Source organism: Emydura macquarii, unplaced genomic scaffold (genome assembly GCF_026122565.2).
Source record: "Emydura macquarii macquarii isolate MOO-44397 ecotype Brisbane River unplaced genomic scaffold, CSIRO-AGI_Emac_v2 contig_2745, whole genome shotgun sequence".
NCBI lineage: Eukaryota > Metazoa > Chordata > Testudines > Chelidae > Emydura > Emydura macquarii.
In genome coordinates this window covers 2,058-26,274 of record NW_027132882.1, presented here as the reverse complement: position 1 = coordinate 26,274, position 24,217 = coordinate 2,058, and the positions used below count along the sequence as shown (strand labels likewise).

At 46.6% G+C, this 24,217-nt stretch overlaps 2 protein-coding genes across 2 annotated transcripts; one reads left to right on the top strand and one right to left on the bottom strand.

Moving 5' to 3' along the window:
• Positions 1-254: 254 nt before the first annotated feature.
• Positions 255-1,193, bottom strand: LOC137165102 (olfactory receptor 52P1-like). Its single transcript, XM_067566196.1, has one exon. The coding sequence runs from the start codon at positions 1,191-1,193 to the stop codon at positions 255-257; it is 939 nt and encodes a 312-aa protein (XP_067422297.1).
• An 11,308-nt stretch (positions 1,194-12,501) lies between these two features.
• On the top strand, positions 12,502-13,296 carry LOC137165101 (olfactory receptor 52P1-like). The gene has a single exon (XM_067566195.1). The coding sequence runs from the start codon at positions 12,502-12,504 to the stop codon at positions 13,294-13,296; it is 795 nt and encodes a 264-aa protein (XP_067422296.1).
• Positions 13,297-24,217: the final 10,921 nt, after the last annotated feature.

Here is a 24,217-nt window from a genome sequence, read left to right as displayed (position 1 = left end):
GATAAGAAGTGTTGGCCTGGGGGATTACAGGTCATTCTGACAGAGATCAGGTGATGGTTAGACAGATGGAAATTAGCAATGGAGAGGGCAGTGCTTGGTGAGGGAGTGATAAGACATTAGGTGTGAGAACTTCTGAAACTGGTAAATTCCTCAATGCTGAGCTCTGCCAAATTGGGACAAAGCACCCTTGATTAATGAGGACATATCCTCTCCCCCTTTTGTGATGCAGCTTTAAAGTCCGTGGCCCCAGGGGATCACATTTTGCAGATGTATTTTCCCACTTTGTCACGAAGCTCTTTGGTTTTGACCCCATAAATGATAGGGTTGAGCATGGGGGGCAGTAGGAGATAGAGGTTGGCCAAGAGGACATGAATGTGGGCAGCGATTCCCTGACCGAAGGAGCTTGTCAAGGTAGGGAAGAGGCTGGTAACACAAGTTATCACCATCACACTGATGTGGGCTGTGCAGGTGTTGAGGGCCTTCTGGTGGGCTTTCTTAGAGGAGATTCCGAGCACAGCCCTGATGATCAGCCCGTAAAACAGGCCAATGAGTGTCAGGTCTGACCCCATGATCACAAATGTTATCACCAGGACGTACATGCGGTTAATTATGGTGTCCCCACATGAGATATTCACCAGAGCCATGTACCCACAATATGTTTGGGGGATAACGCGGCTAGCACAGAATGGCAGCCTCTGCAGTAGCAGGGGCATTGGCAGAACCAAGAGAACAGCTCGTATCAAACCCACTATCCCTAGCTTTGCGATTCGTGCGTTGGTGAGGATGGTGGCGTATCTCAGAGGGTCACATATGGCAATGTAGCGATCGAAGCCCATTGTCACAAGGACAGCTGAGTGCATAAGAGCAAGCATGTAAATGAAGAACATCTGGGTGAGGCAGCCGTCCATAGTGATGCTTTTGAAACTGAACCAAAATATGCACAGTGCCTTCGGCATGATGCAGGTAGACGTACCGATGTCTGTAAGCGCCAACATGCAGAGCAGCAGGTACATGGGCTTGTGCAGGGTCTGCTCTTTGGCAACAACAAACAGAATTGTGAAATTTCCCAACAAGCTGATGATGTATAACATAGAGAAAGGGATGGAAATCCAGTTGTGGGCACCTTCCAGCCCAGGGATGCCATTTAGGGTGAACGTTGGTGGGCCAGAGGATGTAAGGTTGAAAGCCTCCATGAGGTGGTCTAATCACCAATGATGATTTTAAGTGCTCAGATTCCTGTGAAGGGAGAGATGCCCAGCATGGGGGTTACACACGTGATTTCAAATAACACGGTAAATATTACCTAGTTCCAACAATCTAGAAAAGGGGAGTGAGCAGAGAGGTGACAACATTATTCCCCTCTAATCAGCACTACAGAGGTTACATTTAGAGTTTTCTGTCCAGTTTTGAGCCCCCCACTAAAGGAAGGATGAGGAGAAATTGAAGAGAGTCCAGAGGATAGCAACAAAATCATTAGGTGGCTGGAGCACATGACTTATGAGGAGAGGCAGAGGGAACTAGGCTTGTTTTGTCTGAGAAAAGAAGAATGAATGGGGATTTGATAGCAGCGTTCAACTACCTGAAAGGACGTTCCAGGGAGGATGGAGCTAGGCTGTTTTCAGTAGCAGCAGATAAAAGAAGTAAGAGGAGTGGTATCAAGCTGCAGTGGAGGAGGTCTAGGTTGGATATGAGGAAAAGATTTTTCACTAGGAGGGTGGTGAAACATTGGAATGTGTTACCTAGGTAGGTGCTGTAATTTCTATCCCATGCAATTTTTAACATGCAATTTTAAAATGCATTTTTAACATCCCTGGCTGGGATGATTTAGTTGGCGTTTGTCTTGCTTTGAGCAGGAGCTTGGACAAGACGACCTCCTGTAGTCCCTGCCAAACCTAATATTCTATGATTCTATGATTTCCACTTGACACCAAAGTATTTCGGCCATAGTCCAGTCCAGGGATTTTCTCAGAGGGAGTTAACCAATCCAGGTGAATAAGGAGCATGATGGGTGATGATGTTCAAAGTTAATAAGTGCAACATATGTGCCTACTAGAGGGAAAAACTTGAACCCTTAAACACCTTACGAGGTTCCAATTTAACTGTATGAATTCAGGGTAGGGACCTGGTGTAATGGTTTACAGCTCTGTGAAACCCTGCTGAAAGCGTAGGCACAGAAAAAAACTAAACAAAACCTTGGGACACAGGAGGAGTGGGATAGGAAATAATACCAAAAATACAATGCCATGAGATCAATCAGTCAATGCTACACCCTCCTCTGGACTTCTCTGTGCAGTACTGAGCACCCTTCTCAAACAGGATATTGCAGAACTAGAGGGGTTCAAGGAAGGGCAACGACAAGGATCAAGGGCCTGAGGAAGCTCTCCTAGGGAAAAAGCATGAAAAAACTGAGATTGTTTCCTTAGGAAGGAGAGAAATAAGAGGGGATTTGGGAAGAGCCTATTAAATACTGACTACTAGACGGCATATGAAGAATGTGTTCTCCATGTCTCGTAACACAAGGTCAAGAGGACATTCAATTAAATTGAAACATGGCAAAGCCAAAACTCATTACAAATTGAATGCTTTCTTCACTCAGTGCATTATTAGACAGAGAAACTCATTGCCACAAGATGAAGTTGAGGCCAGGAGCTAAGGAAGAATCAGGAAGGTTTTTGGACATTTACATGGATAGTAAGAATCTTCCTTTATAATAGATACAGCTAAATAAATATTTTGGAAAGCCTGTATGCCTGTGTGTTTCACGGCACAAGTCAATCACTAGCTATTAGGCGTTAAGGTGACACCCTCAGGATGGTCAGGTTATCCCCCCAACGCATTCTTCGGCAGCCCCTGGGCAGTGGCTGTCAGAGAGAGGACATTTGACTAGATGAACCATAGATTTGATCTACAATGCAATTCCTTTTTTGGAAATGAGCCACGTTCTCCCCATAGAAATATACATTATCATGCCAGGCTGGGACTATGTGCTCTGTTACTTCCCTTGTTTCTTTTGGTGAGACACGTTCTTAAAGACATCTACCTTTCTCTGAGACAGAAGAAGTAGAATGGCTTTGTTATTCTGCCTTGTTAACTGACAAGGGTAAGCAGAGACACCCGTCTGCAACTCAGCTGCTTACCCTTCTCAGGGTTGAATACTGATAATGTTTGCAAATGTCAAAAAACATTGGGGGATCACAAATAATGAATGAGACGGGTCACTGAATAACAGCAATGTGGACTTGTGTGTAAACTGGGTTGAAGCAAAGGATGTATGTTCTAAGAACAAAGAAGTTAGGTGATACTTAGATGTTGTGGAAATCTATTGTGGGAAGCAGTGACTCAGAACAAGATTGGGAAGGCGTGAAGGGATAATTAGCTAAACATGAGCTAACTGCGTGACTCTGTGGCCAAAAGAGTTAACGTGATCTTAGCACGATAAACAGGGGAATCTCAAGTAGAGGAGAAAAGTTATTTTACCTCTTGCTTTGGCATTGGTGCAACTGCTGCTGGAATAATGTGTCCAGTTCTGACGCCCACAATTAAAGCTATATATAAAGCTATATATATATTATATATATATTATATTATTATTATTATATATATTATATATATTATATTATTATTATATTATTATATATATTTATATATATATATATATATAAAGCTATATAAAGTTATATACTGTGCACACTTCTCAGCTTGTTCATTGTTCTTGTGTAGCGTCCCCCAAAATTCCTCCCAGTGTGTGTGTGGGAGCAACAAGAGCAGCAGCACAGGTGCCTTGGCATCTGCTATTCGGGATATGACATTCTTCACCTTAAAGAAACTATCACTCTTGTCCCACTAGGAAAGGGAGCAGGTGGGACGGGGGCACCTCACCCTTGCAGAGGAAGAGTTGTGGGGAGTTTAGGGTGGTTTGGAGGCTGTGGGAGCCACGGGTGACTGGGAAGCCTGGAGAAGATGCTGATGCCCAGCGTAGTGTTGGAGTCAGAGGAGCCTGGGATGGGGAAGGAGATTATAGGCGGGGTTAGATCCGATGGGAGACGGAACCAGCTGAGGAGCAAAGATCAATGGTTCTTTCCCCTGGCGAAATGCCTGAAGTTGTGTAATTAACATTCAACAACCATTTAAAAAAATTTTTAAAAATGAGCAAAGGTTGTGACACCCAGGCTGCAATTCTCTGGTTCAGTCGTGGAAAGAGTCCCTGAGACCTGCCCAGACACATTCAGGGACAGGAAAGCTCCCAGCACATGGCCTGGGACCAACAATCAGAAGAAAAATTGAATTTCAGCAGTGCTGCCCGCCTATCTCTGCCCCCCACTCCCTGCCCCCACAACCCCCAGCGCTGCCACACAGTGATCCCACTCACCCAGGACCAGCACCACATGCCGGACACACCACACAGTGACAGCTTGTACAAATATCTACACAGCCTGGGTTAAACTCTGTGTCTTCCTGCACCAGGGTAAGGGGGGATGGAGGAGGAGAAGCCTGCACAGCCTGTCCAGGGGTGAAGGAAACCCCAGCAGCAGTGTATGCAGGAAAGAGGAGAGAGACAAACCCGAGGGGAGGGGAGAGAGAACATGGAGACTAAAAGGAGCCAGCGCGAGTAACCCTTCCTCAAAATGACACAAAACTTTAGCGAATTCCCGCCAGCTGGAAACAGATTTCTGATACCGCCTTTACATACTGGCAATTGCTGAAGTTGTCAGAAAAATGTTGTGGGATTAATCACATGAGGAGAAATGGGCTAGAGCGAGGGAGGCGTCAGGCACAATCTACCAGAATGTGTCCACTTTACAGATACCCATCTAGTCCCGGAGATTGCAGGAGGGCTAGTTACACCTCTTTGGTGTGTGAATTAGGCAGGATGTCTATTCTCCATTTTGCCCTCTTTCAGGACTCTGCACCACTGCGACCTGGATACTGCACGTCCCGCCCCACAAACACACACTGTGTGTGCCTGGATCTCCCCTAGTGAGATTTCCAACACTGCCTGCTTTCCTCTAAGTCAGAGGCATGCTTTTATTTTTACTTCATTTTGGTGCATCTCGTCTTCTACAGAACCAGAGAGGCAGGGGAATGGAAAGAGCAGACCACCCCCCAAAAATTGTCACCCTAATTGATTAGAACCTCTCAGCTGTATGTTTAAGATTTCAGCTACTCTCCGCTCAGCTCTTCTCTGACCTGAATGATCTCACCCATCCTTACAGGCCGTACGATGACTCCCATAGGAGTCACTGGAGGCTCATGGCTCGTGACAATCAGACCATTTATTTAAGTCCCTAAATGTGGATTTCGGGGGCAACCTGTCCCTGATGGGAGTTTTGCCATCGATCTCATTGGGACCAAGATGTCACCTTTAGTGTTGAGCTTCAGTTTCCCTGCTGTGAAAATAGTGGTTTCAGGTACTGCAGCAGCGAGAGCTATTCTGTTTAGGTGCTGAAAGAGTCTGAAGGCATCCTGAGACCCAGCATGAAAGATGGGGATTTCAAAACACAGGGGCCCTGATTTTCGTCTCAGTGATGCCAGTGTCAATCTGGAGTGAGCCACTGAAGGCAGAAGAGGAGAGCAGAATCTGGCCAGTGTGTGAAACCCTGTGTGACCTATTCGTGTTCTAAAATTTGTAAAGGCTCTCGCTAGACTTCTTAACCTGGCAGTAAAGTTGCTGAGTTGTAGAACTTGAGCGAAACAGAGAAAAAACTCCACAGACCAGAAAAAGGGAGATACTGAGACAGAGGGAAGGATACAGTAAGAGACAAGGAAATTATCTCAAAGAAAATATTTGTCTAAACTATTTACAACAAATCTTTAGTTCCACTTTTAAATCCCTTCATGTTTCTGACAATATTAAACAGTTCAAGTCTCCATGCTGGAGAATTCCTGCCCAGATTATTCTTGACTGGAACCTTCCCGAGCCCTTAGCACTAACATTATTGCAGAAACAGGGAACTCACCAAAATCCCACGCAGCAGAGAGAGGAAATCTTGTTACTGCGACCTGAAGATCAGCATACGAATCTCACATCTGACACTCGCAGTGCTGGACAGGGACCTTTATGATTTCCCTGTACAGTCCCTGTGGACTCTCAGGCTGGCCAGGACTCCGGGACAATTCCCTGTACTCTGTGAGCAGTGGCAACAGCAGAAAAGAGACCCTGGAGAATTTCAGCCAAACAGCCTCCCCTGAGAGTGAAGAAATAATTCACTGATAACAAAGAATTCCAGAGGGGTAGCTGTGTTAGTCTGTGTACAGCAAAAACAAGGAGGGTGCTGTATCACTTTAGAGACTAACAAATTTAATTTCAACAGGCATAAGCTTTCATAGGCTTCAGCCCACTTCCTCAAATGCAGTTGGTAGAAATAATACAGCAAATATTGTCAACATGTATAGGAGGCAACATATACATTTCCAAGAGCATAGACAGCAATGGGGTAGGTGGATGAAATGCCTCAAGCATATGGCCATTATGGCCAGTGCCAGGAGGAGTTTGATGACTTGACGTTGTAACCCTGCTGCTTAGGGTATGGTTCTGCAGCAAGGGGCTTCAGCTAAGAGCTGTCCCGTTCCATAAAGCACACAGTGTTTATGGAGTAATACACAGCACACATACACAACAGTAAAAATGCCCTGGGTGTGATTTACCTTACCTGGCTATGTTCTTGCTGCCAGAGGCCCTCCGGATCACACGGCCTGGTGTTCCCTGCTTGTCATTCAGTGTCTGCAACAAAACGACTCCCCTCTGTGCCCTGCCAGCTACACTCCAAGCAAACGAATGCCCTGCACACGTACAAACTTACAAATCAACCTGTCTGGGGGCAAATGTTTGTCATTGTCCCACCAATAAACAATGGTAACTGCCTACTATCAAACCATTGTCTATGAACTCTGGACGTGGCAGAGCCGCGCTGTCTGCGTAGCTTTGGTCTCGGCGCACGGTCCCAGAACACAGTTAACTTACTCTGCAGTGGGGCCACGGATGCGGGAGACGTACAAGCCTTGTTGGGCTCCCCAGTCCTGGTACCCACTGTCCTGAAGGGGAGGTCAGGGGGACTCTGCCACCAGGGCATGGAGAGCGGGGCTGGGCAGAAGGGCCTGGAGGAGGTTTGCACTATTGGCAGCCACCATGGACCTGGTTCCAGAGACCAGCTTCCAGGTCATGTAGAAAAACAGCAGCTGCGAGGGCTGTTCTAGCAAGGAGGGATTAACCCCATTCCCTTCCCACACCTGCTCTGAGAGAGCCAGAAGTCCCTGTCCAGCCTTTCTGAGTGAAAGCCCCACTAGTTAACACTAGGCAAAAGATGAGTCCCCCCCTGATCTCCCACTCCTCACCAGCCATAAACACATAAACATAATAACCTTAAATGAGAAGAAAATAATAATAAATCATCCTTACAGGAGTAAGAAGCTGATGTAAATGGGGTATGGTCCCGCTACTGTGGGGAACTCTCCTGGCTCACACACTGCCCCGGGGGCAGCTGGCTAGCGACAGGATCTCAGTCCTCACCTCCACGCCCTTTCCCCAGAGACCAGCCTGACCTAGAGGGCTCCCCTCCCACAGTCCTGAGTGCCAAGGTGCCTGTAACCCCGACAAGGCTGAGCCCAGGATCCCTGAGGGGCTCGACCCCCAACCTTGCCATGGTCATTGAGGACAGGGGCTTGGGTGTCCCCACCCCGGGGTGCTCTCCGCACTGGCATTTCCCTGACCCACTGATCGCTGCGTATCGTGCAAAGCAAACACAGTTTATTAAACAGCCACCAATTAAAAATAAATAAATTTGAAAAAGGATAAAGGAAAACACCCAACGTGTCTCTGGGGTGTGAGGAACGTTCACAGTCTGGCTCTCAGACATTGTAGGTCCACTGCCTAGGCGTGGCTGAGCAGCAGGGATGCCGTGGGTGGGATATGTTCTCTGGCGGTGGCCACACCCCCAGGCTCTACTGGGAAGGGCCCTTCTCCCAACGTCGCCCCCGTCAGTGTCATGACCCCATCCCAGACCGGCCTGCCCAGGGTACTCCTCGTCCTCCCCAGCCGCTCACCGCAGCCGGCTTCAGACAGTTCCAGCCCCAGATCCAGCTCGAGCTCTGCTTCAGTGTGGTTTGGCTCAGTTCTGCTCAGCTCCCTGGCCTGGCTTCTCTGACCTCCCACCCATCGGACTCTTTTCAATTTGTGCACATCTTTTCTGTACTGAGTGGCCCAAAACTGGACACAATACTCCAAATGTGGCCTCACCGGTGCTGAATAGAGGGGAATAATCACTTCCCTCCATCTGCTGGCAATGTTCCTACTTATGCAGCCCAATATAGTGTTAGCCTTCTTGGCAATAAGGGCACACTGCTGACTCATATCCAGCTTCTTGTCCATTGTAACCCCCAGGTGTTTTTCTGCAGAACTACTGACTTGCCAGTCGGTCCCCGGTCTGTAGCAGTGCATGTGATTTTTGCATTCATCTTTTGCATGTCCAAAAATGAACTGGTAATTGAGGGCAGATTTCATGCCTTTGGGGGGGATGAATCAGATGGGAAAACTCCAAGTGTCTCCTAGTTAAGTATTCGAGAGTCTGATTTGTGGAGGCTCTGGATGGAAGGGATTGTTGGAGCCTGTTGGATGTCAGAGGTGAGGACCTTGTGAGGGCAGAGAGGGGCAAAAGCGTGAAAGACGGAGGAGAGTGAGGAATGGTGAGAATCAACAACCATACTGATGGAAAAAAGGACTAGAGCCTGGGGGTGTGGCCACCGCCAGAGAACATATCAGTTCACTTTGGGACACACATTGCACGGAGACTGGGGTCAAAATAAACAAAATGTCTATTTAATAGAAAAACACAGATGCAAAGATGAAGGATGGAAGTATCCCATGCACTGCTACCCAATAGGGACTGACTGGCTAGACAGCAGATCGGCAGAAAAGGCCCTGATGAAATAGTGAGGAAAAGCAAAGATAGATGAGTTACACAGAAAATAAACAAAGATGCAACTTCAGGCTTTCTACATCTGTACAAGTCAAGTTTTGATTTCTAATGGAAGTTACCTGTTGTCTCTGAAGTGTTTCCCATGTGTCCTCTGTCAACAAGGGGATTCAGTGTTTCCCAGACAGCACCCTGCTTAGCTGCTTCAAAGTGGCACAGTCTGTGACATTCTGGGCTGCACCTAGACCAGTGAAGGGGTCTGTATCCACAAGCCTTGTAACCTTGGGCACCTTAACATTGTGGTGTTGTGGCTCACGGCCCTGAAACCAGTAACCAGCCCACAAGTATCATGGTCTCACCCTGGCTTCCAGCAGTTGACTTACTCCTTGCAGAGTGATGCCAACAGCCTCTGCAACTCCATCTCCCCGAGCTCTTATCAAAGGGAAGCCCCAGAAGGGACCAGAAACCTTCTGGGACTTTGAGCCGTGGATACAGTAGAAATCTGGCAACCATGTTAGGGCAGAGCTAAGGAGACAGCAGCTGCCCGAGTGGAGCTGGGGGCAGATCAGCAGCAGACAGAACAGGGGGGGCCAGAGAAGCAGCCGAGAAGGCAGAGCTGTGCAGGACACAGAGCAGCAGTGCTGAGCCAGAGTCAGAGAGATGGAGCAACCCAGACCAGCTGTGCCAGCGGAGAGCCAGGGTTGATCTACAGAGGGGAGCTGCGGGGCCACAGCTGGGATGGCAAATGCCAGCCGAGCCACAAGTAACACGGCAGCTGAGTGTGCTGAGCGGCTGGGGAGAGCAAGGCAAGGCCCTGGGCAGAGGGCCCAGTGCAGGAAGATATTGCGAGGCAAGAAGGCCCAGTATGGTGTCCTTGTGTGTGGGGTAGAGGGATACATGACCCCGATGCGGGCCGATGCTGGGGAGAAGAAGCCACTGAATACACTGCAGCTTTCTGACACGAGACCTGTGTCAGTTACCAAACGTTTTCCTAATGTCCAACCTAGACCTTCCCCCTGCAACTTGAGACCATTGCTCCTTGTTCTGTCATTTACTACCATTGAGAACAGCCTAGCTCCATTCTACTTGGAACCCCCTTCCAGGTAGTTAAAGGTTGCTATTAAATCCCGCCTCATTCTTCTTTTTTGCAGATCAAGCAAACCTAGTTCCCTCAGCCTCTCCTTGTAAGTCTTTTCCTCTAGCCCCCTAATAATTTTTGTTGTCCTCTGCTGGACTGTTTCCAACTTATTCATATTTTTTTGTAGTCCGGGGGCCAATACTGGACATAATATTTGAAATGCAGCCTCACCAATGCCAAATAGAGGGGAATAATTACTTCCCTCAATTTTCTGGCAATGCGCCTCACAATGTTAATAGTTAAATGGGGACCCATTGCCCAGGTGCCGTGGACACAGTGGCCTGAGGAAGCCTCCTTGAACCATGCCAGTATTAGCATAGCACTTTGAGAATCCTCTGCCAAAATTATGTCCTCTTGTTATCGAGGTATCCCCCCCAAAAAATTAAATACTTAATAACAAAGCCAAACAACACTGGCTGTCCATGTTTGCTTAACATTCCTTACACTACTTTAATTCTTTTTACACACCTATACCCATATTCCCATTTTGCATATTTAGAAACAGTCAAGTTTTCATGGAAACCCCTTATTTCCTTTTATAATTTTGACTAACTGTTCAGTAATCAAATGATTTAAATCAGATTTTCTTTTTGCCTGCTGCCTGCAGGAGTTATTTACAAATAATTGTTTACAGACGATTCCTTTAGGAAAAGGGCCAATTTTCCTTCAGAATAGCTGTAAAGGCTCCTGGGGACAAAAATATGATAGTAGCCACTACCTGACCCCTTCTGTTATTTGTTTAACTATTGGGTTTCCGCACAATGTGACTGTACCAAATTATACATATATTTACCATATTGAATACTGTTAAACCAAATATTTTTTAACACTATTACCATTATACCATTTTTACAACTATTACTTTTTAACAATTCCACAACTTTCAATTGTTTAATTGTTTTTAACTGTTGCAGTATTAACTTTCCATTCTTTTACTGTGTTTATTAGCCACTGTTTTTAATGAGCTGCATTTTTAAGGTGGGGTATTGTGCTTGTAAAACTTGAGCTACTATGTACAATCTTTGCAACACAGCTACCTTAGTCTGTCCTTTGTTAAAAACTTTTTACTTCCAAAGTGTATTTAAAATTCCCTCAAATAAAATTTCAGAATAACAAAAGTGCAAGGGGCGGGATCAAAAACAACCAATTAGTTTTGTGAAATTATTTCAAAGTACAGACAAACAGCAACGACATTCCTTAACTTTCCAACTGCGGCTTTAACCCTTAACTCTCAAACAAGAAGAAAAAGTGACAGGAAGGAGAGTGGGGAGAACAAGCAGGGAAAAAGGGGAGGGGGAAGAAAAAGCAGAGAGAAAGGAAGGGAAGGGAGGAGAAGAAGCAGGGGAAAAAAGGGGGTGGATAAAAAAAAGCAGAGAGAATTAGGAAGAAGAAAAACCAAAGCCAAAAAAAGGTACAGAAAGCAACAGAAATCAGTCGGGCACCTTATAAGTGGGACTCCTTGGAAACTTGCACTCCTAAGCCTTTATACTGGCTCTGAGAGAAGGGTGGGAGTTGCTGCCACAGCCACTGGAGTGAAAGTGGGGCTGTTAGCAATCCTTGCCAGCCGTCCAAAGGCTGTGCTCCAGGATTTTTCTGCTAACTTTCTTTGCTGATTAACTAGCTCCTTCAGATGAGATTGGCTGTCCCTGTTTTGACGGACGATGGGGCCCTCTTCTCCGTCTGATTGGGGACCAGTGGGAATTTGGATACCAGACCGGTGGAGAAGATCTGCTTCAGGAGGGCATTGGGAACAATCACAATAGGACAAAGAGGATGGCTGGCCAGTCCTGACGTCCCCTGGGAGGCACCCCATACTCCCTACCAACTTAATATATTCCCTAACAGCCAGGGTTTTTTCAAGCCGCACCTTAATAACCTCAGAGGATGGAAATTCTATCACCTGCCTAGGTAACCCATTCCAGTGCTTCAACACATTCCTAGTGAAAAACTTTTTTCCTACAATCCAGCCTCAACCTCCCCAAGGCAACTTGAGACCATTGCTCCTAATTCTTTCATCTGCTATTAGTGAGAACAGCCTAGCTCCATCTGCCATGAAACACCCCTTCAGGTAGTTGAAGGCTGATATCAAATTCCCCCTCCTTCATTTCTTCTGCAGACTAAACAAGCCTAGTTCCATCAGCTTCCTCTCATAAGTCATTTGTTCCAGGCCCTTAATCATTTTGTTGCCCTCCACTGGACTTTCTCCATTTTTCCACATCCTTCCTGTAGTGGGGGGCCCAACACTGGACACAATAATCCAAATGTTGCCTCACCAGTGCTGACAATAGGGGAATAATGTTCTCTCCTCATTACTCACCTCCCTTTCTAGATAGTTGGAACTATAAAATATTTACCATGTTATTTGTTATCCCGTGTGTAACCCCCCTCATTGGGCTTTTCTCCCTTCTCAGGAATCTGTGAATTTCTGAACCTGATCAGTGACTCGACCACCTCATGGAGGCTTTCAACCTTACCTCCTCTGGCCCACAAATGTTCATCTTAAACGGCATCCCGGGGCTGGAAGGTGCCCACATCTGGATTTCCATCCCTTTCTCTATGTTCTACCTCATCAGCCTTTTGGGAAATTTCACAGTTCTGTTTGTTGTCAACAAAGAGCATACCCTGCACAAGCCCATGTATCTGCTGCTCTGCATGTTGGCACTCACAGACATTGGCATGTCTACCTGTGTCGTCCCGAAGGCACTGTGCATATTTTGGTTCGGTTTCAAAGGCATCACTGTGGATGGCTGCCTCACCCAGCTGTTCTTCCTTTATCTGTTTACTACTACGCACTCAGCTGTCCTCATGATAATGGCCTTCGATCGCTACGTCGCCATATATGACCCTCTGAGATACACCACCATCCTCACCATTGCACAAATTGCTAAACTAGGGTTTGTGGCTTTGATACAAGCTGTTTTCTTGATTCTGTCAACGTCCCTGCTACTGCGGAGGCTGCCATTTTGTGTCAACCGTGTTATCCTCCACACATACTGCGAGCACCTCGCTGTGATGAAGATGTCATGTGGGGACACCAGAATCAACCAGATGTACGGCCTGGTGTCAGCATTAGTCATTATTGGGTTAGACCTGACACTCATTGGCCTGTCCTACGGGCTGATCATCAGGGCCGTCCTCAGGATCTCCTCCAAGAAAGCCCACCAGAATGCCCTCAACACCTGCACAGCCCACATCTGTGTGATGCTGATGACTTACACTCCCTACCTCTTCACTGCCCTGAATTCTTAACTAGCAGATACTTGGAGTTTGCCCCTCTGCTTCATCCCTCACAAAGCGATGAAATCTGCCCTCAATTATCAGTTCATTTTGGTGCACAGATTGTACACGAACTGGGGACAAAATAAATAAAAATTTATTTCATAGAAAAATCACAGATGCAAAATCCTAGATACCATGGCACTCATCCAACACGCTGAGTTGCCACTGCTCATGTGCTCACCTTTTGCTCCAGAAAATCTCTTCTGTAACCCCAATGGCCCCTAGGCTCTTTTGGTCTTACAATGGGTGGCACCCACCTCTCACAGGATCTCCGGTCGATGGTTCTCATGGCAGGTCATTGGTGAATAAGCCTTCTGGCCAAGCCACAAACACTGTCCCCCCTTCTGGGTTATACAGTCTCTTGCTCTTTTCACAGCCCTGCAAGGGGGCCGTAGCACTAAGGCTTCCTTCTTGGAGACACTGCCTTCATCTACAACACAACAGGGGCCCATCTAGATTCCCTCAGCAGGCCATTCCTTTGAGCATCCCTCCCTGGGCTCAATCTGCAACCAGAGCAGCAGGGCCCATTACTGTATCCTCACCTGGTCTAGCTGGTACCCTCACCTAGTCTGGCAAGGTTCTGGGCTCAGTCCCCTGGGCTAAGCGTGCCCACACTGACCAGTCCATGGTCCTGCCACTCTTCTAGTTTGTTAGCCACCCGGTCTTCAGCAGCCTTCCCTCCCCTCAGTTCTTTCTTCATTGAGCTATCTCCAGTGCTGCTACTCTTCTAGCCAGCCAGGCATGGGGTCCTCCTTCTTCGAGATCATGGGAGCACCTGAAGGAATGCTCAACCTCTGCTTCTTGCTTTTATATGAGTATGGCCCTTCTGGCCCCTGATTCGCTGCTCCTCTGCAGCCATTCTATGCTGCCTGGAGGTCTTCTCTTCTGCTCTCTCCTGGAGCAGTGTGAGTAGTGGTCTTTTGCGTGCTTCCAAGACATGCACGCTGTTTCATCATCGATAAACCAGCAGGATGAAACCACGTAATTGGGGGAAAACAGGTACCCAAAGAATTCATCGGGGTCTTTCACATTGCTGGTCTTGGGCAGAATTGTTCTTTGGCCAAATTTACCCCACAGAGAATTTAAAAACAGTTTAGCGATTTGACGCTTAGCGGGGTTTATGGTGATTTTGTGTGGGCATGAACGTATGCCTTCTTTCTGATAAAAATCATTAATGTAATTATTTTGATGTTCCTCGTCAGCGCACCAACTGGGATACCCTGAAGCCTCTTGTTTTTGATGCAGGTGTAATTTTATGTACTCTGAAAAGAGTTTGTCAGTTTTTTCTTTGAAATGCCAGATTTTGTAGATTTTGCCACCCCGTAGCCCTTTGCCACGGTCGTGTTCAATTCCACCATGCACCGAGTCCCCAGGAGGGCCCGTTCCTCATCAGAGTGGGTGGAAAACTCATGTTCCCGCTATGTCAAACCTGTGTGGAAACCAAAACAGCGGGAGACATGCACCCACACTGACTACTCGGTCTCCGGCAATACCAACATCTTCATTGCCTGTTTCACCACCGCTTATGCCCGTTTGGAACTGTACAACCTGCTAGACAGGGGATTATTTAGGGGACCTCACAAGTGAAATCCCGCCAGATCAGCACATCACCGAGTTTGTTTCAGCCGGTCCGAACACGTACGGGTACAAGCTGTCGGGCAGAAAGGCCTGTATGAAAGTTAAAGGTATTACCCTGAACGTAACAAACTGTGAAAAGATCAACTTTGACAGTTTGAAAGATGCGGTCCTACACTATAGTGCCAACCTGGGGAAAGCACCTCCAAAAAATAGAGGTGCAGTGACCCTCTATCGTGAGGAACAAAAAACAGTGGCAAATAGAAACAAAGACCCTTAAGAAAATGCAAAAAGTCATTTACAGCAAGAGGGTCCTCAGAGAAGGGTATAAAACGCTGCCCTACGGCTTTTGAAAAAAATGGACACGTGGTGGAAACACACATATTCTGTAATTCTCGTGGGGCCTAGCAACTGCGGGAAAAATTACTTTATAAAAAACATGTTGGATAACGCCGAGCAAATGTTGTCTGTCACACCTGAGAACATCGTGTGGTGTTACAGTTTTTGGCAGCCTCTGTATAAAGAACTGCTCAGCAAATATCCCTTTATCAATTTTGTACAGGGGATGCCCGATGCTTTTGACGATGACTGTTTGTTTCCAACCGATAAAGTAAATATGGTTATCATAGACGATCTGATGAACTCTGCTTGTGAAAGCGATGAAATTGAGAAAGTTTTTACCAAGTATGTGCATCACAGGAACCTGAGCATTATGTATATAGTTCAGAACGTGTTCTGTCAGGGAAAAAAGAGTCGCATGATTAGCCTAAATGCCAAGTACATGGTTCTGTTTAAAAACCCTCAGGATAAATTACAAATCGCCATGCTCACCCGGCAAATGAGCCGCAGCAAGGTTTAGAAGCTTTTGAGGATGCTACCAAAAATCCTTACGGCTACAAGGTGGTGGATTTAAATGCTTCCACACCAGAGGCTTATAGACCAAGAACTGGTCTTTTCCCTCCAGACTGGCTGACGGTGTACACTTTAAAAAGAACAACAGCCTGGTATAAAAAGAGGTGACTTGTCGGGCGGCCCTTTTTAACAGTTGGACCGGCCGGCCGAAAACATGTCAAGACGCGTAAAAAGAAAACTGGTCCTTTTAAAATGACTTAGCAAATCGTCCCCGCAGCAAAGGAAGGCTATACTGTGTTCGGCTTCTGATGATTTAGTGGCAGCCGTCTCAGAGATAGTGTTGAATACCGTAAAAGGAAACATACCTTTGATACAGAATCAACTGTGCGTGTTGAAAAAGGGACAAACATTTATAAAAACTCTCTCTAATAAGAGGGTGTCAATTAAAAGAAAAAAAACATCTGGTGAAGCAGTCCGGAGGGTTTATCGGGCCTGTTACGTTTTGCTATTCCTCTGCTAACTGGACTTTTGACTAATCAATAATGGAGCACACGGAAAAAATGTACCTGGTGCCCAGCCGACAGTTCAAACAAATAAGGAAAATATCACAAAGACTGCAATTTGCTTGTTTGTTCTTCAGAGGACTGACTTAGATGAACATGAAAAGGTTAAACTATATGCCGCCGTGCTTCAGAGGTACCTAACGTATGTGAAGCAGAACGATGCAGCTCATGAAAAAATAAGTCTCTTTTTACCAAAACAGGACCAGGAACAGAACATGCCCCCAGAACCATAAAAAACCTTTGACCCTGTTGCTCAGGAAGTATTGGATAGCGTCGGTAAGCGCTATAAGAAAAATGCAATTGTCTTGCTAAATAAGCTTGGGCAGGATAAAAATATATCTTTGTGGGACGAGAAAGGCTCGGTGGTTAACGGCTCTAACATGCTTGACTTGGTCAGGGCCGTCACCCAAACTCGCGCCGTTCCTAGCAGACACAAACCAAAAGGATGGGACATGTTGATGAGCGTCATGTCAGAGCTAAATGTGCCATCTTCCGTCATGGGCAACGTGACCAACAGGGTCTTTTGGAATGCCTGAAAACTGTGGCCGTGGTTAATCAGAAACCTTTTTTGCCTCCTAAAAAATGAAAACTGGCTAAAAGCTCTGATTGGCTCAGTGTGTAATGTTTTTTCATGCTCTAAATCGTAATGTTTTTGCTTTAAATAAAAAAGTATGTACTTTTTTTTACAATTTAATATCTACGTGTGCTTTTAAAAAAAAAAACAACCAGACATCAATTGTTTTTCTTAAAAACCCCTCGCTAGGGGCACTTTATTAAGAAACATGTTTATAAAAGTCATTACAAGATACACATGTCTGGGCATGTTGAAATATGTTTTGGGCATGCCCGGACTTGCCCAAGAATATACTTTTTATCTTTCTTACAAAATTCATCACCATCTGGTCGTTTTGCACTAAGTCCTTGGAATATAATTTTAAAATCTGGTCAAAAGGTAAACCCTTGCTATGGTGGTGTAAAAAAACCACACGGTGATAGCCACAGGCAACGAAACAGGGCTCTTGTAATTGTTTAGTGTGAAATGCGATGTCGGTGGCATTTTTGTTTAAAAATTTCATACTGTTTCTAGGAAACAACACGCTGTTCAGGGGGTGTCCGTATGAATCAAAAAACTCTCCATGGTCACAGTCCGCCAGGTACAAGGTGAGCCAGTGTTCACCCAGTTGGTTGTGAGGATGCGTGTTGACCACCGATCCCAGGGGTCTCTGAGACATCCGGCCACCGGGGAGCCAATCGCTAGGGAACACATCTAAGAATCCCTCTTTCGTGTCAAGGTCCGCCGATAAAACGCGCAAGAGCTTCATGGTGTCTACGTTCACATGTAGTGAAACAGAATGTTTCTCCTCTGATTTATCTCTTTGACAATGTCAAAAACCCCATCCATGATCATATTGACAGTGGCTGTCAAAGCCTTTGCAAAACGTATTTCCGCTCTCAGGTTCCCGGTTTTAATTAGGGAATAGTGGTCGGCGCATTCCTGGTCTGGGGACAGGTCAAAGGCAAACAATGTGCAACCCTGTGCAAATTCCACACAGTCGATGAGCAGTGCTCGGGCTTTCATGTGTTTACCGGCCGTCTGTACCAGATTCATGTACTCATGCAGCGCCCGGCCTCGAAGTCTGGTTGCAGAGGCTTGGTGGGTATCTGTTCACCATCCATGTACAAGGCCACAAAATTACTATCGTAATGTTTAAAGTGAAAGGGGTTTTCAGCGTAACTTCTGCTGAAGGCGTCATTATCCACAAAACCCAGAACAAGAGTTTTGGATAGCTGCCCCAAGAACAGGTTCTCCTGGTTACTGACCCTGCTGCCCGTGGGGATGCTAAACACTTTCATTCCCACGCGGTCCACCTGGTATTTAGCATTAGCGGTGAGCAGGGCTTCAGCGTGTCCCAGACGGATGCCCGGGGCCACCCGTACTTTCTTCACAAGAAGGGATGCTGAGACGATGCGCAGTGTATAGCCTTCGGCCACATCGCCCATTAAGCAGAAGGCATCTTTACTGCACGTCAGTTTTTTTTCCACATCCACGCCATTCAACAAAAGTTTTTCTTGAAAAAACAGGTCGCTGTGCAGATGGCCCAGCAGCTCTAATGTCCTGCTCTAGGCCGTCAGACTTGCCTTCCTGACAAACCCTAGATTCTTACCGTTCAGCGCCGTTTCTTCATGTTGTACGGGGGTGTCTTTGAAAAACAGACCGGCGGAAAATTGTGTGGCGAGGGTGTCATCGCTGTAATTGAGCACCGCTTCTATAAAGGCCCTGTAAGGGTAACAGTTGTTGCTTTGACTTATGAGGTGGTCTCCCAGCGTGACATCCATCTGACTGAAAATAGACATCACAGGGTAATTCACCAGGCCCATCAAGGTGTCCCGGGGGAGGGCGGTTCAGTCTCCCTTTACGATCTTGCAACAGAGGTACAGAAGCTTGTTGTTTAAATCCATATAATCTATGCCATTCCTGGCTATAAAGAAGTTGAGGGGGGATGCCTCCGTAATGGCCGATAGAGGCGGTACCTCGATGTAGATGCTTTTCTCGATGCTGGTCTGGGTGGGGGCTCTTTGGAACAAGTCTAGTTTGGATTTGGTGCATTCGTCAGACCCGCAGTTTACGAAAGTCATGTTGATTAAAATATGTCTTTTTTACCAGGTGTTGTGCATCTCCTATACTTTCCCTTGGTCTTTCGTTTATGGCCTGTGCCACGCGTCACAGCTTTTCTTTTAAAGGGCTGTGGCGGACCCATGCATCCCAGGTATGATACGTTCCTCTTTCTCTTTCTCCTTTTAATGTACATCAACCCTGACCCCTCCTGCGCAGGTGGTTTCCCCACCTTCTCCAGAACAGCCCAGGAAATGTTGCCTACCATGTCTCTAGCTATGTTTTGAGCGGCGGTTTTGACGTGGGGTTTAATAATCTTTAGACCCCTCCTCAAAAGTGGTATGGCTTTTCTGAAGAGGCTATGGAATATTCCGCCCACTCCAGCACCGTAAATCACGGGGGACCCATGATAACCGGGAAGGGCGTATCCAGCCTGGGCTCTGTAATAGTTGCTGTAGACGGTGGGGTCGCCGTAATTTTTTAGGATCACCATAATGTTTTTTAGAAGCCTCGCTCTCTCCGGGGATGCAGGTGCAGTTTGACAATCACCTTGCCAGAGCGAAATGAGAGGAATCTGTTCTGGTCTGTCTTTATTTCAGTGGTGATGGGTTCGATGTCGTGTTTACTGAGAGGGACGTAATGTTTATCGTAGGTGATGTTGACAAACTCGTTGTTTGTTTGTTGGACGGGAACGCAGTGGAACAGCAGAACTGAAAAGTCCCCCACAAACTGGTGTTCCATGATGTCCGTGTACAAATACAAAGAGCTGAAACCCCCTGTGATGTCTGCTGAGAAGGGGATTTTATGAACATGGCTCTTGGGGTACATACCCAGAACATTAGCCAGCTCTCCAACCATTGAAAAAGTATAAGCAGCATCAGAGGTCTTAAGTGTAACTTTACTACTCACGGAGGTATAGTTCAGGACCACCTTGGGTGCCCCGGGTTGACGAGCCACGGTGCTGTTCATATGGTACAGTAATTTGGGTATGGATGAGTAATAACCTTGTCGTAGGACAAAATTCCATTTCTTATCTCCAAAGGTGATTTCAAAAGGAGTGTCTTCATTGATGTTCCCGCTGTGCTGCTACTGTATTTCCACTAGCCCGACCTCCCAGGCACCCAGGAGATCCAAGGGTTTAATTAGCTGTATGGTAAAGTTTGAGTTGGTGTTTTGGGGAAAAATCCCAAAGCTGGAATTGATGGGCAAACTGAAATAAAAGCCCACGTCACTCATCTTTTTCCCCCTCTCTCTTTACAGGCATAATAGTTTGCTTCTGCATTTAAACGTCGCAGAGTTGAGACTCTTCCACGCAGCTGCTAAACTTCACAGGCCACCCCAACCATTTCACCAACAGTTGCTTTTTTCTCCCTTTTCCATTCTCCGCTAGAACTTTTCAATCCTGTAAACCCTGTCCCATTTGGGGTTCACTTTTTATAATTCTTTGGGGTAAAAAGATCCAGCAACTGCCTCGCACTCATAATCTTTTAATCGGTATACAGGTCTCTGTCCCCTTGTTAAGGCTTCAGCCAATATGAATATCTCATTGGTAAACGTCTGTTCATAACCTTTTTCAAAAGCACCTTTCTAAAAGGGGCAACAACTGGTTTTATTTCTAAACCATCTCTGTATACCGTTTTCCACACCTTCAGAGAATTTGAGGGGTTAACATCAATGGGTCTGGCACGTTTGGTTCTGTGAAAGCTCCGGCTGGAACTCTTTATAAACTCAGGTAACGCTTCGATGTAGCGAAAGGTGTTGTGGGAGGTAAAATATCTCCACATCCTAGATTTTAAAGTTCTGTTAAATCGCTCCACAACCCCGGCTTTGACTTCGTTATTAGTAACAAAATGACAAATGCCGTGCTGCTTTAAGAACCCGCTTAAAGGTTTGTTTAAAACTTCTTTTCCCTGATCGGTTTGTGATTTCTGAGGCATGCAACGTTTGCTGAAAATAGCTTTAAAGGCCTCGGCCACTTCGCCGCCCGTCTTGTTTTTGAGGCCTAAGGCCCAGGTGTATTTGGATAGAATGTCTATCACTGTCAAGATGTACTTAAAACCGCTGTTGTGTTTGGCAAACCTTTGCATATCCACCAGATCTGCTTACCATTGCGTGTCCATGTCTGAAACAACCGTCTTGTTTCTTTTAAAACATATTTGAGCCTGTTTGTGTAAAGTGTAAGCGACCTGACCCGAAAGCCAGGCTTTTACCGCTTCCCTGCTCAATGTTTTACTATGCTTTTTGGCCACTTGAAAAAGAGAGTTCACCCCTCCAAAGCTCTGAATTTCCCCAGGGGTGTAATATATTTGTTTTAAAAGAGCCACCTGCATTGACATGGTTGTCACGCATAACACAAGTACTGAAAGACATGGTTATGCTGACAATTTTTATTAACCGCCTGGTTTAGCATGCCCTTTTACAGCGCTCCACTTTGCTGCTTCCTTCTCAGATTGGTGTATCATACACAAGCAAAAACAGCTGACGCATGGTTGATTTACACCCTCAGGGATACCGATGTGTAGGTTCTCAAAGTCTCGTAGAAAGGCATCGTTGACCTGTCGAGAGAGTTTTCAGAAAAGAAATAGCTGTAAGTCTCTACGGCTTGGCTTTTGTTTTTGTTCTTAGACCCGGCTCAGTTACTAACCCCACCACACACCCCCAATCATGTTCATTCCTTTACCTGCACCGCATCTCCTTTGGCCTGCCCCGTTGGCGACTCCTGCGAGCCGCCCTCCTCCATGAGCACGGACAGCCATTAGGTTCGTCGGGCACTCGGGTTTCAGGTTCCAGCATGTCGAACAAAGGCTGGGGCAAAGGGGTGTCCTCCTCAGAACTGTCGCTAATGTAGCGCTTTCTACGCCAGGGGGCCAAGGACTTAGGAGCCAAAACAAATTTCAAAGGCTTCGCGGGGGTGGTGAAGGTGTCCATGTTCCCCTCTCGGCGTTTTTCCACGAGCTGTGAACCACTCAGTCTCGAAAACAAGACGCTTTAAAAAGCCCCAACACTTCCGGAGGGTTGTGCCACCACCGCCCGAACACCCCCATTGGTGCACCTTTCCCATCTGGGACGGCCTAAGCCCGCTCTGCTTGCTAGATGGGGGTGCCCCTCTCCTCCCCGTACCCTTGCTGGTCCAATCCCAGCTCTCGGTGTGAAACACCCACCGATTGGCGGAGGGTGCGCACCGACCACTTTAGGTCAGGTGCCCGTCTGGGGTCCAATCCCTCTCTTGTGGCGAAAACCTCTCCCATTGGTGGGGAGTGGTCAGGGGGGCGTTCTCGGAGGGCGGTTGCACCACCCGTTTCTGGGCAGGTGCCCATCTTGACCAGGAAGTCATAACCCGAGGAAGGACCGGATGTCAGGTGACTGGATGGTGTGGGACTTCCTGTGACAGAGGCGCGTAAGGCGGGACTTCCGGTCACGTGGACGTTTCAGTGAAGGTAGCCCCTTTGTGCTACTCATGCCCCGCCCACATGACAAAAAATGAGCAGTTAGTGCATGTCAGAATGAGGAAAAATGGAGATAGATTCTAGTGACCGCGTGGACAGGAACTCCACGATCACTGTGTTCAACTGTAGGATTTCCCTCAACCCATAAAGAGAGACCAGTCACCTAAGATGTGAGACAACTCAAAAACACTTCTTGGTAGAGTTCAGAGCATTATATTCCCCCATGCAATAAAAATAGACATGATACTAGCATTACACTACTTTGAGGAAAGTAGCCAGATTGTGAGAAGAGCCAGAGAACATGGCAGTGAGTTTAGGAAGGCACAAAGCGCAGAGCTTTCAAGGTTTAACTACTATAACTTCAAAGACAAAGGCACTGAATGAAGTCACGGCCTACCTTAGGGGACCTTGGATAAGAGATAGACGGGGCTTCCTTGTTAGGCTCGTATTCATTCATCAAGGCCTGCAATAGGGCATACCGGAGAAGAGGGAAGGGGTTAAAACCCTCATGATACTAAATGTAGGGCAGGTTCGGCTTGCACCCCAGGGGGAGTCACATGGAGGCCATGAGCCAAAATACAGAGCAGAAACACATTAAACATAGAGGAGAAAAGCCAAGAAAGAGAACCACTAGGACAACCATACCCAGGATGAGTCCAAAAGATCAGATGGATAATACGTTTTCAGCTATCTCCATCATGGAGAAAAATATCAAGGCATTTGTCTCTTATAATGTACACCTCTGAAAGATATCGGAGGAGGGAGGGGTAAACCGTCAAATCAGAGCATAAGCCGTTTAACTTTTAGAGAGCTCAGTACAACTGTAAAAGAACTCTGAAGCCCATAGAAAGGTCATTACAGATTGGAATTAAAGTGTGCCCAGGAATGGAAAGATACAACATGCCTGTGTTAATAGCTAAAAGAGAGCAAAGTGGGGACGGGCCATAATTGTGACTTAAGCAAGGATATGAAGAATCGCTGCTATTCTAAATGCAACTTTGGTATTGTCACAGAAAAATAATTGTAGTATTTATGGAAAAGTCATTCTACACTTCCAAACAGAGGTGCCAGCAACAAAACCCCAGCTCGGAGCTATCGTCACCCTTGTCAGTCTCTGCCAGAACTCTCTCTTGATCAACAGTTCCATATACCAGGGCAGAGCAGAACAATGAATGCCCCAAAGGGAGAGAATTTGCTGGACTCTGCCCCACGTGCAGTCCCTGACGGCCATTAAAGGTGAGAGTTCTGACATAAGCTTTTCCCACATTCAGTGCATTGCTGGGGTTCCTCTCCCATGTAAATTCTCTGCCATCTAGAGCAGGAGATGATGACAGGGACTGTGAGGAGTAGCTGTCGATCCTGTGCTGGGAGGGAAAGCAACGCTGGCTCTGTTTGTTGTTTGTCTCTGGCAGGGTCGTGTGGCTGGGACTGTGCAGCCCCTGAGTAGAACTGCTATTCCTGGCATGCCGAACCAGCAGCTCAGATGTTTACGGGAGAGGCGGAGCACACGTGGCATGTCAGAAAGAGCAGTCTGTCATTGGTGTGCAACTACAGCGTTGAACAGAAATACGCAGTGAGTGGGGTGAATGCCAGGCTAAACTTAAATGTCCCTCTCACATTTTATTTATTTTACTGAATTTATTTTGTAGCAAACACGCTTGAGTTGGATGAAGTGACCTAAGAAGTGAACAGTTTTGTTCAACATCTTCCATAATGATCTGGCGGATGGGGTGGATTTCACCCTCAGCAAGTTTGCAGATGGCACTTAGGGTGTGTGTTAGATATGAGGGAGGGTAGGGATAGGATAAAGAGTGACCTAGAAAAATGGGAGGATTGGGCCA

Excerpts from the sequence above, each read along its gene's own strand:
- LOC137165102 (XM_067566196.1), bottom strand. The coding sequence starts at position 1,193 with ATGGAGGCTTTCAACCTTACATCCTCTGGCCCACCAACGTTCACCCTA.
- LOC137165101 (XM_067566195.1), top strand. The coding sequence starts at position 12,502 with ATGGAGGCTTTCAACCTTACCTCCTCTGGCCCACAAATGTTCATCTTA.